At 40.7% G+C, this 19,646-nt stretch overlaps 1 protein-coding gene across 3 annotated transcripts in view; it reads left to right on the forward strand.

Annotated features, from left to right (window-relative positions):
• The window catches only part of RB195_017683 (uncharacterized protein), a gene marked incomplete at both ends in the record, with an annotated part of 127,759 nt that overhangs the window by 40,253 nt on the left and 67,860 nt on the right, over positions 1-19,646 (forward strand). For all 3 annotated transcript variants that reach the window (XM_064184781.1, XM_064184782.1, XM_064184780.1), the window contains 3 exons: positions 2,744-2,884; positions 9,252-9,658; positions 13,292-13,415. In XM_064184781.1, coding sequence (XP_064040661.1) covers positions 2,744-2,884; positions 9,252-9,658; positions 13,292-13,415 — 672 coding nt within the window. The remainder of the gene's footprint in view (positions 1-2,743; positions 2,885-9,251; positions 9,659-13,291; positions 13,416-19,646) is intronic.

Consider the following 19,646-nt stretch of genomic DNA (forward strand, 5'->3'; position numbering starts at 1 on the left):
TCGTCTTACCTATGGCATTTCTGAAATTGTAGAAGAAAAAAACTATATCATTATAGATAACTGTAGCGCTTCATTCCTGGTTTTGGCGTAATTTTGAAAATTTGTAACTTTCCCGACATTTTCAAATATCGCGCCAAAATGTCAATTAACTAAGGCAAAAAAATACATCAACGAAGCTTCATTTCTACACTCTAATGATGTATTTTCCTCAATTTTCATGTCATTTATCGTTTCTGTCTCAAATATTCGCTGGCATCTGGCATTTGAATAGATTTGTGCTGCGTGTGCTCAGCTAAGGGTTGAATGAAACGAAAAGAAGTGTAGGTCAGGTGAAGAAAATGCACCCGTTACGGTAGTAGCCAAGCCGGCGAAGAAAATATTCTGAGACTCTAAACTGGAGCTTTCTGCTAATTAAGATCCCAAAAAAAATTAATTTTCAAGCAGCTCCTGTGGTAATTTCCATCACTCAAAAATTGAAAAAAAAGCTTCTTGGATCTTTTCTATTGGTTTATCATTGTGTGCTCAAAAATTCGCTTACTATATAGATATCTCACCTTCAACTCGGGTCTAGAAGATGGCTTTGAGCAAAGGAACAGGCTGTTACCGTTACTAAAAAGTATGAATGAGCATTAAAGGATCGTCTTAACAATTCGCTCTTTCACAGCTTAATATAGACTGTAATTTTCAACTTTATATGTTTTTTTATTACATCCTAATCACTTCGTGGTTATTTTCGAACACCCATTTTCCAAGGGGTAATTGAGGGAGGACTTCGGTGGTTAAGAATAGCAATGACTGCATGTAATTTTTCACATTTAATTGCTATCTCGTTCCTAATTTATAACCCAGCTCCCAAGAAATAAATTTTAGAATAATGAGTGATTGATTATGTGAAGAGGGCATGCTGTACACGAAAAAAAGGAATTTTTTGCAGTCCAACCCTGACATCAGTGTTTTAGAACATTTTTTAAATGACAATTTAATGTCTATCCGGTGAATTACAAATTTTTGGAGGCTAGTTATAGAGGAAATTCTTTCAAATGCTAAAGATTAGATGTGTTTTTTCTTTTCACGGATTTCTCAGTAGAGCAGGTCAAGCACTTTGCCCAACGTTCGCCAAGTGGCACAATTAGTAAGCTTTGGGGAATACGGAAACTATGCGCAGATAATATTTTTTACCCGTATGTGTTGCCTGTTCTTTTTATTCTTTTTCTCCTTTTATCCTTTTCTTTATTTTCATAGCCGGTGTAACATAAAGCTGATACTATATACAGCATGATCTATCACATACTGGCACAACTGTACACATTTCTAAGCACGTTTTGCTCTATTTTTATTCGATGAAAATTATTACGTAGGTTTTGTAATTTCCATTTCAGTGATTATTTTGTAGATTAATCAATTGTGCCGGTAACATTCCCCTCTAATGATTTCCTTTCTGTCACATTTTCTGCTTGAATTTTAATGTTACTGTTAGTGTTCCGTTTATCAAGAAGGATTTACTTCATTTCCGAGTGAAGCTTTATAAATAATAAAATACTAAATAGTATAAAGTCTTTGGCAAATCAATCCGCTGGAAATCCGCCAAATCAATTTTGACTCCAATTTGGAGTCGTTGAGGACTTATGAACGAGTTAACCTATGCAATGATTTGCGGGCCGATCCATAATAAAACGAAAATATATGTATAATATAATAAATAAATATGATGAAATAATTTGTGGGTAATATGTAAAAATGTAGCTATATATAAATAAGTTTAATGTGACTAGTAATCTCAAGTATATATTATAATAATAATATAATAATATATAATTTTAATGAGTTTATCTTCAAAATGAAAAAGAGTATAGATTGTCGTTGAATTGGTCAACTGACAATTTTCACAACTATTTAATCTCTCCTGACTAAAATCAACTTTTCCACATAGTTCCGTCATTTACATGCATGTTGTGCTATGTTTTTGTGTGTAACTTTAGCACAGCATATCACGAATCTGACGTGGTGAGGGAATCCTTGGGAAAAGTTAGAAATGGGGTTGTAGATGCAGAATCCGGGGTGGTTCCGCTCATCTCTCGATAATCGTCTTAAGAAACGGTGTGGGAACCGTTTTGTTTTTAGGAGGTACGTTGGAACTCTCCTCTGTGCACGCGATCCACCTAGCGGTCTATTCATTGGTTTTACTTGAATGGGTTGCTGAAGAGACTTCATTGACTTTCAACGGCTCGCTCGTGGATGCAGTGCGTGCACAATTGTGGCCATAGATGTGATACTCGGAGCCGATGCTCTGACCCCCTTCACTTTTGAACGGTTGGGGAAAGGACCTCCTCCACTTTTAAACGGTTAGCGAAATTACCCCCTTCACTTTTGGACGGCTATCGAAAGGACCCTCTTCACTTGAGCAGCACCCCATGAGCTGGACCTCTTTCACCTGAGGAGGGACGGGCTTCTCCCTCTCGCACCAATGATCGTTGCGCGCTGCAACTGAAATCGTCGTGAAAAATGACGTCTTCCGAATAGTTTTTTTTTGCGATGATTAGGGAAAGATAAGCAGAACCACGCCGGATCCCGCAATTTGCAACCTCACCTTTAGCTTTTCCCCCAAGTTCCCTCAACACGCCAGATTCGTGGTATGCTTCCTTCAAGTATTTGATAAAAGAATATATGTGTTTCGAATGATAAGTGACGGCTTATTCCCGGATATGTGATTCTTACAACTTCTAACAACATCTGTTCTTTTTAGAGTGTTGGACAATGTCAACACGTGCTGCGCTCTGTGCTGCTTCACTTGAGGAGCATATTCAGAGGATCACAAACGCCTCGCTATCTGCTCAAATCACTCCCTCTACCGTATCGCCTTCTGTGAGTCAGGAAGAAGCTAAAGGTACGGTTACCTTGCTACTGTTGTTCAGAAGAAAAATGTTCTCACGGTTCACAACTTGCGATTGACTTACATAAATCCTACTACTTTTAGGGAAACATTTTGATAATTATTCTGGATTTCATATCATTTTTGTCTCGCACACACACACACGACACGAAGTCTCACAATCTTTTTTATTCACAATAATTTCTATTTTTATTTTTACACGTAAATGGAGATATAAGATTTGTTATTCCTTAATCTTGGATTCATCGTTCACACACCGTCATTGGCTTATAGCGCTGAGCATAACTTATTAATCAAGAAGAAGCTATACAGCGTTATTTATTCTCACGCACTGTTGCCCGCATCGATTTCCATAAATTCGACTGCAGTTGTCCGTGATTTACTTGATTTCTAGTGAGCTATTTTTTTACTACTTATCCTGCGAATGTTCCGTTAAATTGTAGTTAAGAATGAGGTGGACCTTTCCTGGAAGAATTTTTCTCTTTGGTCACTTTGATTTTCCAAGGATAACCGCATAGAAACAGTCAACGTGGATTTCACAACAAAAAAAAAATTGTGCGACTTCCGAATGCTTTTTTATCCATAAACCTCCCGATTAAACACTCGAATTCCGATTCCCACGCCACGGACATTATAGCCCAGAGAATATTCTGTAAATGAGGAAAAAGAGGGATATTTACACTAGCCATCAATCACCATGATCATCTCAGGTTTAGGACTACGTTCTTCATTTTCAAACGATTGAATCTAGTTTCTCGTTGGAAAGGGAACAGAGAAGAAAAGACACAAAAGAAAAAATTATATCATTGAAATAGTGTATGTTATGGAAGGGCTCCTATTTTTTGGGAAATTGATCTTCATTGGCGATCGTAATGTGGATGTGGCAGATTGTCCACGTCTATGAAGTGGATGCCACGAGTGATGGACGACCAACTTGCAGTCATCGCTAATCCCAAAACTACCTCCTCATTTCCAAAGAGCCGGCCGTAGATTGTGGATTAGGTTGAACTAACACACCTGACATCAGCTATTTATGATTTTAAGCCATTTTTAGCCTTTACCTATTCATTTCCGAGAAAATTTGTTATTGGACTTGATGAGGCTAGTTCATTTTCTTCCAGTTACATTCTTTTCCTTTCCATGAGGAATGAAAATTGAGCGTTTCATCCATCAAAGTTTTTTTGGCTTATCGTTCAGTGTCGGTGTCAGAGTTCTATAGTGATTAAACAGAACATTTATATTTGAAAGAAATTGACAAATTATTGAAAAAGCGTAGCCAATCTTGGCAAATATTCTTGGGTGGAGCTACTGATTTCCTTTATCTTCCATTTACCCATGGAAGTTTTTGAAAACTTTCTGCTGCACAACTGTAACCTTTTTGATTCTGAATTTTTTCCCATAGTTTTGTGGCGTCAGGCGTCACACCTCTTCGGTCCTATGATGAAGGCTACGGACGCGACAGCTTCCGATGGCTAAACGAAACAAAGGTGCACTAGAAAATTTCTCACCGCGTCATTCTTCTCATTTCGAGAAAAAAAAACTGTTGAAACAGCCCAATGATCCTATTTGTCGACAAATTCACATTAATTCACGAGTTTTTTGTATTCTTTCTGCATTTCCATTAATATCACGTCATCGTCTTCTTAACTCTTACATCATTTATCAGAGAAATGAGCGCCATCGAGGTAGGAGTTCCGATAAAGGTCGTCACGCCAAGGTTTCTAATTTCTCCATATTTCCGCTGCATGAAATTGCTACATATTTGATGCTATTTTTTAGTGGTTACATTCAGAGTAGACTATTCTTCCTCTATAGCCGTTTTCTTCGCGGCTATTACCGTAACAGTATTACAGTAACGAACTCGTTTATTACTGTAATCTGAGATTGTGTTCTAAAAATTTGCCACAATTCTCTAGTTCTCTCTGAAAAAAATGTCAAATTCGTTCTCATGCCTGACTCGTTCTCTAGGAATCTCAGGAATGCTTAAGTGTTTTTGAAGGTGGGAAAAAATACATCAAAAATTCATGAGGAACGGCCAGATTTGATGGATAGATTCGCACAGATGTTTCTTTTCTGAGCAGATTTTCCGCGCTTTTCGTCAATCTATGTGTTTTTTTTTTGAAACAAGGTTCCTTTATAGGACAATAAAGGGACCTATTTCAAGTTTGTGTCTCTCCTAAAGCTGTTATTTTTCATTCCAGTTGTTACCATGTCAAGTTCGGTCGAAACTTTATTGGTACCATCTGACGTTAGGCCTCGAAAGTTCCGCAAACTTCGTTCTTTTAACTTCGCTGCTTGAAGACGATGGCCAGTTTTCGTAAGGATAGGATCCTTGAACTCTTATTGCAGTTCTGCCTTCCGTGCTGATCGAGGAGTCGAGCGAGAACATCGCACACCTCAGCTACATTTGATATCCGTCAAAAACAATGAAGCGCAGTACTAAGATTAGACAGCAGTGATTTTTTTTACTGTACATGATAGATGCCTAGTAAAATTAATGAGCCTTATGATCTTTAGATCTCAATCCTACGATAACTTCCGGAGTCTCAGCTAACACTGGGTTTGGATTTCGTGGGAGTTGATCCAGTGCATCTGAGAAACAGCCACTCAATTTCGGCTCTTCTTATTTTTGTGTGGAACGAAGCACATCTTTTGCTGTTTCTTTCGATGTCGTGTTTCGATTCTTTTTTCATTAAATGCCTGACTGTTTTTTTTAAATCATGGAATTCAGTTGAATCCAGAATGAGCATTTCTTGTGGGTTAAACAAAAAATAGAACGAGAAATAGTTTTGTAGTATCTTACAAAGAAAGATTTGGATCTATTCACTTTTACAGCAAACACTTTTTTTGTGGGATAAAAAAAATTAGAAGACGATGGAGAGAATGCCGTGTTGCTTACTTTTTCCGAGAGAAAGCTCGGGAATTTTTGACTGCTCCTTAGATTTTCTTATTAATTCGACAAAACTAATCGAAGTGGAGTGCAGTGTTGAATCCTGCACTTAAGTCTTTTTTTCTGGAAATTACGACCAATCTTTTTTTTCATGTAGCATATTCTTCCATTTCTCATTTTCGTTACAAAATACGCAACAAATCCTCTTCATCTTTTGTTAGTTTTCAGCTTATCAGGAATTATTCTCCTCCTTGTCGAATCCGATAGAAAAATAGCGTCCTGATAGAAAAATATCCGTGCAGTTTTACCCTCTATTCGGCTGAGCTCGCTAAAAATGCTCATATTTTATTCTTTTCCCATGACTTTCCGAGCACTTCTTGCCTTGGAGGCACGTAATCGAGTGCGAAACCACTTTTGCAACGCCAAGGTATCCGCTTGCAGAGCTTTCAGCGATGTATCTACACAACCACAACACACTCAGCAGTTCATATTTCCACAGTCATGTCCACAGACTTCCTTTTTTGTTATCCATTGCAAATCCATTCTCTGAAGAGGATAACTATCAGAGAATTGAATCACCATCGTGCTACCCATTATAATTTCACGGCACAAACTTGTTGCCATGATACATCGTTGTGGGAGCCGGCATCAAACACTGCTTAAGGGAAATACGAACTGGTTAATTCTGCGAATGGCGCAACATTCTATAACCCTCTCTACTTCTCGAAATTCAGATAATTCTTATTTATTTTCCTTAAAACTCACTATGACCTAAATTATGCTGACTTTTTTCCTACGATTCCTTCAATATATTTGGCAGTGAGTCAAACCCCTTTAGAAAAATCAATTCTCTCTTCCTTTAGAGTTCAATTTATTTTACTTTTCAGTTAAAAACACTCTTCGTTTACGAGATGACTTAGCATATCCATCATTGCTCTGGCCAGTCATATATACGGCATATCCAAAACGTGTGGCAATGCTCAGAAAAAAATTTTATTGAACAGCATTATATCCAAACCCCACTCACTTGCCCTCCAGGCCGTCGCTATCCAATCGGACAAACCATACCACACCCTGCAACTCTCCCCAATCCACCCTCTTTCCGCTGCTCCTAGGAACTACTATGAAGAAACTCTGCAGAGAATCTGCTTCTTAAAGGCAACCTACCACGATTTTGACGTAATATGGGTTCCCCAAGGAACAACTAGAGATGGGGTTGTAGATTGTGGGATCCAGTGTGGTTCCCCTCATTTCGCGCTAATCGTCGTAAAAAAAAACCGGCGTGAGAATCACGTTAGTTCCTACGAAGTGCGTTAGAACGTGCCACCTTGTGCGCGCTCTGGTACCCTCAGCTGCATGTTTAATAGTTTTACTAGATTAGGCGGACCGGATCGTGTGCAACGTGGTACGTCCCAACGTACTTCGTAGAAACTAAAGCGATTCCTACGTCGTTTTTTTACTACAATTAGCTGGAGATGACTGGAACTACCCCGGATCTCCCACCACAACTCTCCCCCGTGACCCATATCACTTCAGACTCCTGACGTGCTGCTTTTAAAGACAAGTGGGATGGTGCGGGCTATTTTCTACAACGAGTTCGATTATAGCGCGCCAGCCTTGTGCACGCCCCACATCTTCCGGGCCGTTTCTACGGCGATTATGAAGAGATGGACGGAATCATCCTCCTCTCCATAATCTGCGACCTCGTATAGGTATAACCCACTTGAAATATGCACCACCCCAGATTCGCGGGTTGATGCCTTTAAAGGCAGCATACCACGAATCTGAGGTGGTGCGGATTTCAGGTGGAGCATCCGCATACGGGGTCGTAGATTATGTGGACGGGGTGGTTCCGCCAATCTCTCCCTGCATCATTGCAAACAGCCGCCTCCAGAATGCTGCTTTGTACGACGCCATCTATTGCTCCACCCCCTGCACCGCCTCCGTCTTGCGATTCGTCGAAAATCAATGAGGACTGCCCCGATAGGCAGTAAGGGCCGATACGCGTGCAAGAGTGGCGCGCTGCACTAGAAGGCATCGTGCAAAACAGCATTCAGGGACCGGCTGCTTGCGGTGACTCAGGGAGAGATGAGCGGAACCACCCAGGTCTCCGTAATCTACGACCTCGTATACGGATACTCCACCTGAAATCCGTACCACCCCAGATTCGTGGCGTGCTGCAATCAATCAATCAAAATCGTGTTTCAATCAGAATTCTGTAAATAAAGTATGAAACGGCAAAATATTCGTAAAACTTGAAAACGTTTGACTCTACGGCTACGGTCACTTTTACTTCATGCTACATTTTTTTAGCATATTCCGGACACTGCGATTCACCATTTGCGTCACACTATCTCATACATAATTCATAAAAGTAAAATAAAACGTAAAAACAAGAAGTAGTTTAAACTATTTGTTTTATCTATTCACATACACCAACAGTGCATCAAAAAAAGTAAATACAAATACAGGTTGTCTGAGTCGGAACAGTACAGGCTGAAAAAAATTCAAAAAATCCATGTATAAGCAATTAATAGTGTTTTATGAAATGACTGAACAAAAAATCATCCGTATGTTCCCATGCGATGCCCACGGCGCATCACGCTACGTTTACGTTTGAAAAAGACAAGCATTGGCCATGCGCGTGTAAAAGATAAAACATAGAAGGTGGGTCGTTCCGGAATGTGTGAAAATATGAGTAGAATTCTCCTTATACTACAAATTGAATTATAAACGTATTCGTCGTTGACATAGCAGTAAATGTTTCTTTTTTTTTGCCCACTTCATTACCAAATACCGGATTTAGATCAATTTATTCATTATGCATATTTGCATATTTCTTTTCCTTATTTTTTTCCTTTGAATTATCAAGTGATGTTTCTTTGCTACAATAAAAACTGTTGTTTTCAACGTTTCAGTCGTGCTTTCAATGAAATATTAAGCAAAGAAAAATAGTAGTGCCTAAAGGTGAAGCCGTCTGTACCCATGTCAATTTCTTTTTTTTGGCGAAAAAAAATATCTTCATTGTACGATACACTGTATGATTTTCGAGCAGAGATTCAAATGCTCCCTCAAATTAAAATGAGGGTCTTCACATAAATTACTCAATATAAGAAATCATGAAGAATAATTCTCAATTGATTATTTCAATTAATTATAATAATTTCAACTTGTTAGGATGAACATCAATTCCGTTCAGTAGTAAGTAGTAAATAAACATATGTAAAGTAAGTATCATGAGAAAATTGATAGAAACTCTTAGAACCCTCGGCAATACCTAATTCATCCTCTTCACGAGGGTGACTTCTTTCCTATACTTGTTACTCCTAAGGGGTAACGCTCCATCCAAAATATGAATGTGCCTTTTTTTCTTCTTAGCAACTTTACCAACCTGCTGAATCGAGAACATTTTTTTTTCTTTGGAAGTCTTTTTCTTACCAATTTTCGTTCATCTACATCGACACTTTTCAGAGGTTGCCGGCCAGAGGGTGAGTGGTGGTCACGAGATTTCCCCTCCTTCATCAACAGCGCACGATCGGCCGTCCGGTACACGAGGTGCCAAGGAATCAACGACGCCAACGAATCGGTCACCGGCTAAATCCTCGTCGCATCAATCGCGCGCGGATACCGTAACCGGCGACACTGTGGACGAATCGGTTGCGCGTGAACACGCGGTGGAGGACGAAAGTACTGCGGCGGCCGCCGCCGTCGTCCCAAATCCTACCCCCAGCACTCCTCAAGCAACTCGCTCAGGCTCGGAAAAAGTGCAGAAACCTGTGCCTAATGGCAGCGCAATGCGTGCCACCACTACCAACACCGCTCAGTCTCCTGAAACTCCGATCACTTCAAAAATTTCACTTCGTACACTTCAGGAAATGGTTAGTCATTCAAAATTCGAGTTTTTTCAGCACTGTCATGAGACTGAAAGTTTGAAATTTTAAAAATTCCCAGCGGTGCGACTTGTCCAATCTGCATGGAATCTCAGCTGCTGTAATAAATTATGGATGGTTTGATGCTTTTATAGTTTTTTTTTTTCAGATTCCATACGAATAATTCATTTTAAACTTGATTATGAGGTAACTCGTTTAACCATGAAGAGAAAAGGGATAGAGAGGGGAATAGAGAATCTAAGGATATCTTTCTCTTACAAGTTTCCTTCGAAATGCTAACTTTCTTTTACTTCCTACGTTCCTCTACGATGTAGAGACTGCTTCAATACCACTAACTATGTACTTTTCTCAGCTAAAAATGGTGATTTACCCAATCTTTATCACAGTTCCTTAAGGGAGATTCCATAGCACACAGGAATTTTCTGAAAAACCTGTTTGCCGTGGGTTCCCTGCACAACTTCTTAACTATTTTCTGCTACTGCAGGTGAATTTTGCAGTCCTGCTTTTTTCCACTTGAATACCCTGACAATCGGATTCTCCGAGCTCCACGGAATCAACGTGAACGTGACCAGCGCGACCTCCTTCCGTGTCTGTCCAATGCGCCCATTTCTCGATCTTACCTTCAACGTCCAGTTGAGTTGGTCTTAAGAGATCTAGCGAAAAGTATGCAGCATAAATTTGCCCACTGGTAATCATTTCACCTTCCGATTCGCTAATTTTTGCAAATTCGACTTATTTCTCTTCTTTATTTCTGAGTAAATGGCGGTGGGAATGATGTCAGCAAGGAGTTCCGCTGTGACTGTACGATCTCCATGGTTCGAAATCGCACTAGTGTCAACCAAGCCATGGTCGATAAATTGGTATCAGACTTGTTTGGGAGGATAAGAACACTGACCTGATATATCCGCTATTCCCTGCAAGTCGTTCCTCAAACGATTCTGAATTCAGGTGAACACATTGGCGCATCTCAAGCGGAGTGATTAACGCCTGACCTGACACCTTTTTATTTCTGGCTAAGGATGAGTTATCGAGGACTTTTCTCGTGATCATTCACTTGAGATAGATTAATCATTAAAAACTCACAGCTGTGTGTGTTATGTTGAGCTCCACTCGACTCGGTGCTGGTGTAGAGTAATTCTTGCGTCCTGCTAGGCTCCGTTCGCGATCTTTAGGTGTTTCTCTTTTGTTTAGTGATTTTCTCTTAAAATTATGCAACTTAAAAAGTCCGAGCAATGCTGTTTGAGTTCCTGAGAAGCTAGAAATTAGTAGATTTTCAGGATGGACGTATATACATATATACATCAATTGATGGCACTTGATGTGCTGACGTCCATTCCCTTCCGCTTCTAACTTTCCTGTTAGGATCTTTCACTTTTTTCTTTATCTTTTCTGTAACTTTGCAGCCTCTTTTTGACCAATTACTAATGCTTCTTTTACTCGAAATTATAACTGTTCGTTCTCGCCTCTGGCCACTCAAAAGTACTCGTTGCTGCGAAATTATTTTTGAAGTTTTCACTCCATCTTTTTTTAGATTTCTAGTAACTTTTTTTAAGTTTTGAAAGTATGAAGAACTACTTGCACTGGCGAGGGTCCAGGCCCATGAATAAAATAGAATATAAGACATATGCACTTCTGCACAGGCGGATCAACGCAGTGTTCAGTTGAAGGTCTGGGAAAACATCCTAAAAAAAGAGGATTTTGTAAGGAGTAATAAGTCATTATATTTCCATTTTGAAAGAATACTAGGCGAGAAAGAAGAAGAGCAATGTTTTTTTTTGTACTTTCTGGGCATTTCATCTATTTTAATCGATAATTCATTGGTCTCCCCAATGATTAATCTGTCGTTAGCAGCCGTTGAAGTTGTATGCGCCCTCCATGTTTCCGCCTTGGATATTTTTCTTTCGCCCAGTATTTTATTCACATAATTCACCGCTACTGTTCTGTGAATCCCAAATTAATTTTTAAAAACCTTGTTTATGTTACGCTTCAGTTTTAGGCCAAAATCATTTCTTTGAGGTTTCTTTTCCTGTGTTTTTTTTTGTTGTCGTTTAAAAACAAATGTTATACTTTTCTTGAAAAAAAAATTTTACGTCCCGATTGCCTATATTTATCAAGGATTAAAAATTCGAAGAGTTAAATAAAACACGAAATCTCATCGGGTGCTTTAATGTAGCTAATTAGGCTGACTCTTCTTCGGGTCATCTGCGGGTACTCGCGAAACTCTCCCCCGGAACTCAGTGGAGCGAATTTCCGTGAACTTTTCAGAGCGGGTGTTTTCAGATGTTTTCCATATTTTAATTCATAGCAATGCTTATGAGAATTTTCTTAACACTCTTTTCCTAATTACGTTGTTCCACTATGTACTTATTTTTATGAAAGAAAACCGCCATTTCGAACTTCTTAAAAATGTCAGAACAATTCCTTTAAGCTTGCTTCCTTTAAGTACAATTATCTTCATATATACAAAAATAGAATGGTGAATACGATTTTAAAAAAGTAGAAAGAGACTGTTCTTGTTCGTCGTAGACAGAGTAGTTCTGCAACTTTTTGCACTTTTTGGTTTCTTATTAATATTATTTATCGTCTAAATACTGTTCAACTCTCAGCCAACGCAAATTTCTTCCCCCTGAACCGAGTTAAGGGGTTTAGAAGCAATAGGTAGCAGTAAATATCCAGGGGTTTTCTCCTACGGCGATTGACTTGCGACACAGCGAAAGGGATGTTTCCGCTTCAAAAACTATCCATTGTGAGCTACAAGCTGCTGTCACTGGAAATTTGGTTTGGATAAGTTTTCGTAGGGACATTCACGCCATCAAATGTGTTCTGCTACAGTTTCATGGACCTCCACTGCACTGATCAATCAATACTAGTGTTTCCTTTCATCTAAATCTACTAGTGGCTCTTCCAGTCTTCAGCTTTCTTCTGAGCTGTTCAGTTGAGGCATTCAGACGAAAAGAACAGCTGCTGCTCCTTCCACGTTGTGTTGGAGGTTGAAGAACGACGAAGATCTATCATTTGAATCAATTGTTGAGCTTCAATAGGAAAAAGCTGTTTTTTGGTTTTTTTAAAACTATTTACAAATGAGCAGATGAAAAAGTCTATTATATATGTATATTATATTTTTTTGTTGTATGCTATATATGATGATGTTTATGATTTATGATAGACGTTACCGCAGGTTGAACTGTGAGAAAAGATCAGATGATGTCGCAAATGCCGGAACCTCTCTCTGTTCTGCTTCTTTTGCTCATCTTTCACTCCTCCTCCTCCTTCCCTCTTCACCTCTCTGTATCTTTCTTTCTCCGATCGCTTTCAAGCCCTTCCCAATTAGTCGACACCTAAAAAGACCAACAAATGAGTGAAACCGTGGGGCAGTGAATGTAGCTCGAATTTAGTTCGGCCCTCAAACCGAATCCCCAGGGGTTGGTGGCGGGTTCGACGCAGTTTGGACGAGTCGCAAATTTCAAACTTCGGTTTTGTCTTCTACGGCTCATTGTCATGTCATGTCCAGACAGGTAAGCAATTCTGAACGCCCATTGGTCGATGGGTGGGTCCTGTCGCGATTAGACACGCAACTAGAGCGTTGTTGTGGTTTTAAGTACATGCATTAGTTACTTGCAGGCATTGACGGTTTTTCTGCGGGAAAACTGGCAGAATACCGACTATGAGACAGTCGACGTTAATCTACTCAGGGATCCCGCGTTGGGACTAGGCATTACCGTAGCTGGCTATGTACATAGAAAAGGTAAGCTTCTGCTTCGATCATGGCATGTGAGAGATACTGTATTTGTGTGGAGCGTGTTCGAAGCAACGTTTGCTTGGCGAGTGCGAAGGCGATCACGTTCAGTCATTCGTTCATTCGTTCACTCATTCATCCTTTTGCTTGTCAGATTAATATCTCCATATACACGTCTCTCAATTAGTCCTATTCCTCTCTGTTTTGATAGATCGGACTTATTTACTGCACCGTCTGCATATCTCCTTCAATTTTCTATATTTCTCACGCTATAACAGCGATCAACTTTCGGTCATACATTTTTGTCGACCTCAAAAAAAGAAGGAAAAAAGAACGCTAAAATTCTTGTCCAAGAGTTACTAAGGGTGTTTGAAAAACTGATTACTAAAGAATTCGAGGTTTGGCCTCATTTTCAGGATAAAGAAGTCCATCTTCTGCGCTGTAATTTAAACCTGCAGAAGAATCTTGCTCTAATGCAAATCAACAAAGAAGGAAGAAAAACAAGGAAGTGATCAAAGATCTCCAGATAGTCCACGAAGGCAAAGCTCCATGAGATTCTCAGCTAAAGCGGCGGTTACACTGCACAAATTATAACCTAAAAAATTACCGTAACAACCAAAACGATATGAAAACTGTGGATTTCTCCTTTTTTTCTCCTCGCTAATTCGCTCAAACCGCGTTTAAGTTGCCGGTATTTTTAGTTGGATGATCGTTCTTTAAAATACAGCCGATCCTAACTTGTTGTTCCCTCGGGGTAGCGATTTGCTGCAATATTTTGGGCTGAAGTTAAACTAATTGAGGTTAAATGTTCGCGGGCGTTTTTGCTTCTGCGAATCACCACGGTGGCTGCGCACCAAACGAAGCTAAGTGTTGACCAGAAACGAGTACACGTACACGAGAAATGTACTCTAAGCAGACAAGAAAACAAGCACTGTTCCATTCCAGGAAAAGTGTGCGCAGAACTTAGCAGTAACGAGTAAAATTACGCCATATGGAGTGCTACAAAAAAGGAAGGTGACATTTCGTCGTATTGAAGATCTTTGAATTTTTTCATGTTCGCAAAGCGTACATGCCGGTGTTTCTCACCTTTATCGAATTAAAGGCAGCATACCACAATTATGACGTGGTAAAGCTTTAACGTAAGGCGTTAGTGTTGTAGATAGCGGGATGCGGGGTGGTTCCGCTCGTCTCTTCCTGAGCGTCGTAAAAAGCCTTGTGAAAGGCGCCGTTTTTCACGAGTTGCAACGCACCACCGTTGTGCACGCGCCGCATTCATAAACGAGTGGTCGAAGATTGATGAAGTCGGCACACAAGTCTTCTCTAGGAAAACCAAAGAATTGGCTGCTGAGCGGACCGGAACGTTTACCCAGCGGGGCGTTCTAACGTACCTCGTAGGAAATAAAGCGGTTTCCACGCCGGTTTTTTTACGCCGATTAGGAATAGATGAGCGGAACCAACCAACCCGAATTCGGCAGTCTACATCTGCATTTTTTTCCTTCACTACATCAGATTTGCGGTACGCCGCCTTTGAAGGCATCACCCCACGAATCTGGCGTGGTATGGATTTTCGTTAGAGTATGCCTATGTCGGATCGTAGATTGCGAAAACAGGAGTGGTTCCGCTCATCTCTCCCTGCATCACTGTAAACAGACGGCTTCATAATGCGGTTCCTTACGACGTCCTCTACTGCAACGCGCCACACTTGCTCTCCTCACCCATTTGTCGAAAATTCATTCCGACGCCCCGACTGGCAATCATTCGATTTCACTCAACGAATCGCAGGCGGAGGCGGGGCGCAAGGTTGGCGCGTTGCAATAAAGGACCTCTGTTTACACTGATGCAGGGAAAGACGAGCAGAACCACCCCCGTATTCGTAATGTGCGACCCGATATAGGTATACTCCCACGAAAATTCATACTGTGCCGGATTCGTGGAGTGATGTCTCTTAGCTGATGCCTTGATTGCCCTCGACTATGTTAAGAGTGGAACTTGGAGGTACGGACAACCAGGACGTCCTTGCTCATTACACGAAAAGTTCAGCATTATAAGAGATCTTTCAAAGTTTGTTACGTAAACAAAACGCACACAATTTTTCGGCGCACTACGGGTTCGAATAAACAGAATTTGGCATTCCAAATTCTTCTTAAGCAGTTGAAATCACACAGTTAAAAGGAAGAACGTGTATTAGGCATGAAAGCAGGATATTACGCATATTGTGCCATAAGGGAGCGGATCGGTAGGAGGTTCCGCTATGGCTGCACAGTCGATGAATAGGTAGAAACCGCCTCAGTCCTAACCAAACCTTTCATCCTTCCGTCGTCGACGAAACGGTACCAGACTTTTCTGGGCGGATAAAAACACTGATTTGCTGCATCGGCTAGCTCCCACGAGTAACGGTATAGGCCAGCCACGCGTTCGTAAACTTCAAACGATTCTGAATTAAAGTGAACGCAGTGGCGCATCTCAAACGAATTGATTGACTCCAGACACTCTTTTCTCCCTTATTATGCAATAAAAATTGGACTTCAGTACCATATTCAATATTCAAGGTGCACGGATGACGGTCTTTGCTCTGCTTTTACTCGATAATTTGGTCGCCCGAACAAATAGGACGAGTTTTCGTTGGAAACATAGCGCCTGTTACTGTATTCGAGACTGAGACCTCAATGACTGCCTTTTCCGAGATTTGCTCCGTTAATTTTGTTCCAGAAACGGTAATTATAAAAAGTAGGTTGCCTTGCATCATAGATGCTGGAACTTATTACGCTTTTCACTCTTATTTTGCTCTTTCACTCTTTTTTTTTACTGATTTCCTAAGATTTACCGTCAACGACATACATATTAATGGGACTCTCAAGAAACACCTCTGCTGGTGAAAGATGTTCTCCTTGCAGTGCAGTGACTTCATTCCCTGCTGTGTGAATTCTTTTGCAGATGCATCGTTTCTTCTTTCTTGCACCTCTAGGTATTCCAGTCCGGAAACACTTCTTCAAAAAAGCAATCGATCGTTTTAAATATTCCAAAGCAGCAAATAAGTAAAAAAAACCCAGTGTAATATGTCACTTCTCTCGTGACTAGGACATCTGAATACTTCTACGCACTAATTCTTCACAAATTGCGGTTCTCATCATTCAGAAGTTACACAGTTGCAATTGAATATGCCATTCCGGTTCTCTCGTATTCAGAAAAGTTTCATCTCCTTTAATTATATTTTTCTGCGGTTCTTGACGAAAAAAGAAGAATGAGATCGATGGAGGAAGCGCCATCTATCTCAATAGGCGATCTGTCAGCTGTTTTCGCTTGCATTCATGCCTTTTTCATGTTTGTCAGAGATATTAATGGGATATCCGTCGATACGAGTGAGATGAAAACGGCGAGGATGTCCTCTGACACGTTCAAATAGTTCCAATCGTTTCCAGATTTGAAGTAACACTTAATTTTTATTTTTTGATGTAGAGTACATCCGTTAGTAGCACTTTAATTCCATCTAATAAAGTCATAAATTTTTTCCATGTCTAAATTATCCATCTTGCGGTGAACCCCCCAAGCTTGGTAACATCAGCTACAATCGTCAACGACGTACTTTTGTTGTGGACAAGTCCTGGACTAACTCTGTGTAGCTTACTCTATCATAGATGCGATCATACCTGCGATAGTCAGACCCGATGCTCCGAACCCTTTAACATTTGTACGGTTGCCGAAGGAACCCCCTTCACTTTTCTACGGTTGGCGAAGGGATCCCTTCACTTTTGGACGATTGGCCAAGGGATCCTCACCATTTAAAGGCATCCCATGGAGTGGTACGGATTTTAGGTGGAGTATTCGTATACGGTATCGTAGATTATGGAGAGAAGTATGATTCCGTCCAGTTCTTGCTAATTGGCGTAAAAAACGGCCCGGAAGATACGGCTTCGAGCGTTCCGGCGCGCTATTTTCTACAATGAGCTCGATTGGAGTGCGCCAGCCTTGTGCACGTGCCGCATCTTCCGGCCGTTTTTTACGGCAATTAGGAAGAAATGGACGGAATCTAACCGCTCTCCATAATCTACTAACCCGTATAAGAATACGGCACCTGAAATCCGTACCACCTCAGATTCGTGGGGTGACGCCTTTAAGCTGCACCCCATGAGGAGGGTCCGACTCCTCCCTTTCGCACCTATGGATCCGACAGTTGGAGCCTGTGCTCCGAACCGCGTCACTTCTGGACGGTCGACGAAAGACCCCTCACTTTTGGTCAGTTGGCGAAGGGATCCTCATCACTTGAGCTGCACCGCATGAGCCGTGACTCCTCCGGCTCCTCCCTATCGCACCTATGTAGTCTATTGAAAATCTATTACGAACAGCAATATTTTCGAATGTGACCGTAGCTGTTTGAGCTGACATTTTCATCCGTCAATTTGACTTTATACGCCTATTTATGAATTGGAAACTAAATGCAATTCAGCGCATCCCCTCATAAAATTGGTGTATTCCCATGAGTGGAAATGGCATTTGGAAATTTCCTAATGTTCTCTCAAAGTCGATTTCGCATAGCCGGTAGAGCGTTATTGGTATCCCTGCGGTACACATCCTCAGCTATTTTCTTCAGGGTTTGGGCACGTTCCTTGTCATCAGGCTAACAGTATTACTGATGACGGATCCGCACTTTTTCCTGGAAGGAAATACGTGACCAACTCCTTCATTGGATACGAAATCTTTCTATCTTTACCCTGTTGATCACTGCTGACATTTCAGTCAAAAATACTTTGAATGGAAGCTATACCAGCAAAATATCTTTGTTTTTTCGTCACCACAAGTTCAGAAGTGTTTGCTCCTTTAGGCGCGACTCATAAACAAACCTTTCTCCCTTCTTTTTGCCCTGCCGTTGTGTTTTTCCGTTGGTCTTAGTTCTTCTTAAAGGCATCTGCGCGTAAACTGACGTAATTGAGAAACCCGTGGGAAAATGACTTCAAGGCGTAGTGACTTCATTCAATTCCTTCCTAATTGTCATAAAACTCTCGCGGGAAACGGCGTTAGTTCGTACGAGATATTTTAGAGGGCGCTACCTTTGTACACGCGCTGCATTCACGTGCAAGCGGTCCGAAATCAATGAAGTCTCCTCAACCGCCTATTTAAGTAAAACCAATGCATAGGATGCAGAGAGTGACGCGTTCTAAAGCACCTCGTTGGAAAAAAGGTTCCCACAAAGTCATTTTAAGGACGGTTAGGGGAAATTGAGAGAAGCGCGTAATCCACATCCAGAACCCTATATTTTCCCGCACCTTTCCCATCTACGTCAGTTTTCATGGCACGCTCCCCTCAACAGCCATACTTCGCGACCGTAAGGGCGTGGGTGTATGACTTAATTGTATGAGAACGGAACCTGAACTGTAGAACGTACAATAACTCATAGCGTTTCGTCAATATACAAGTGAGTACATACAGTTTAACAGGCGCGAGCACAACACAAACAATTCGAAGAACAGTATCATACTAACTCTTATATGTACAATACAACTACTGCTGTCAAAAAGTAAAAATTTGAAAAATCGAGTAGAAAAGGAGAAGTAACGACGACCACTGGAACTGGATGCAGTTCTTCTGTACAATATCGGATATGGATCCATTTGGTTCGTTCTCTTTTGATTCTAATCTATTTCTCTAAATTTGTATTCACATATATTTCTCTGTCCAATCATTTGCTCATCGTTTCGCTTGTATTCGTTGCTAGCTCTGTACGTTCAACCGGATTAACAGTTGTTTCCTGAAACACGAAATATTCCGACAAAACCTTCGACAAAACGAAAAAACTTTTCTAACTCAGAACTTTTTTTGGGAATTGTCTTCATTTATCAAAAAAAAGGCAAATTTCATTTTTTTTCTGTTTGCATGGACTTCTTCTGATAAGGATTATTGACGTTTCAAAATGAAGTAATAAAGTAATAAATAGATAATAAAGTAGTCTTTAAATAACAAAACTCCTGGCACGCTAAGCTAACCCTGCAGACATATGTACTCTCATCAATAAGTTGGCGTAAGTACTCAGATAAGCTGGACAATCCAGAGTAACATGGCTTTATGCTTCCTGGTCCGATTCTTTTCACAGCGGCGACTCCGTTGCGAACGACAGCGACGGGAACAGCTTTGCACTCGAAGTAAGGAGCGAACATAATCGCTCAAGCGCCTTCGCTTTTTTTTTAGCTCTCGTTGTCAATTTTTGAGCAGTGAGCTATTTTCGTTTGATTTTTTAAAAACATTTCC

The sequence above is a fragment of the Necator americanus genome, chromosome II (genome assembly GCF_031761385.1).
Source record: "Necator americanus strain Aroian chromosome II, whole genome shotgun sequence".
Taxonomy (NCBI): domain Eukaryota; kingdom Metazoa; phylum Nematoda; class Chromadorea; order Rhabditida; family Ancylostomatidae; genus Necator; species Necator americanus.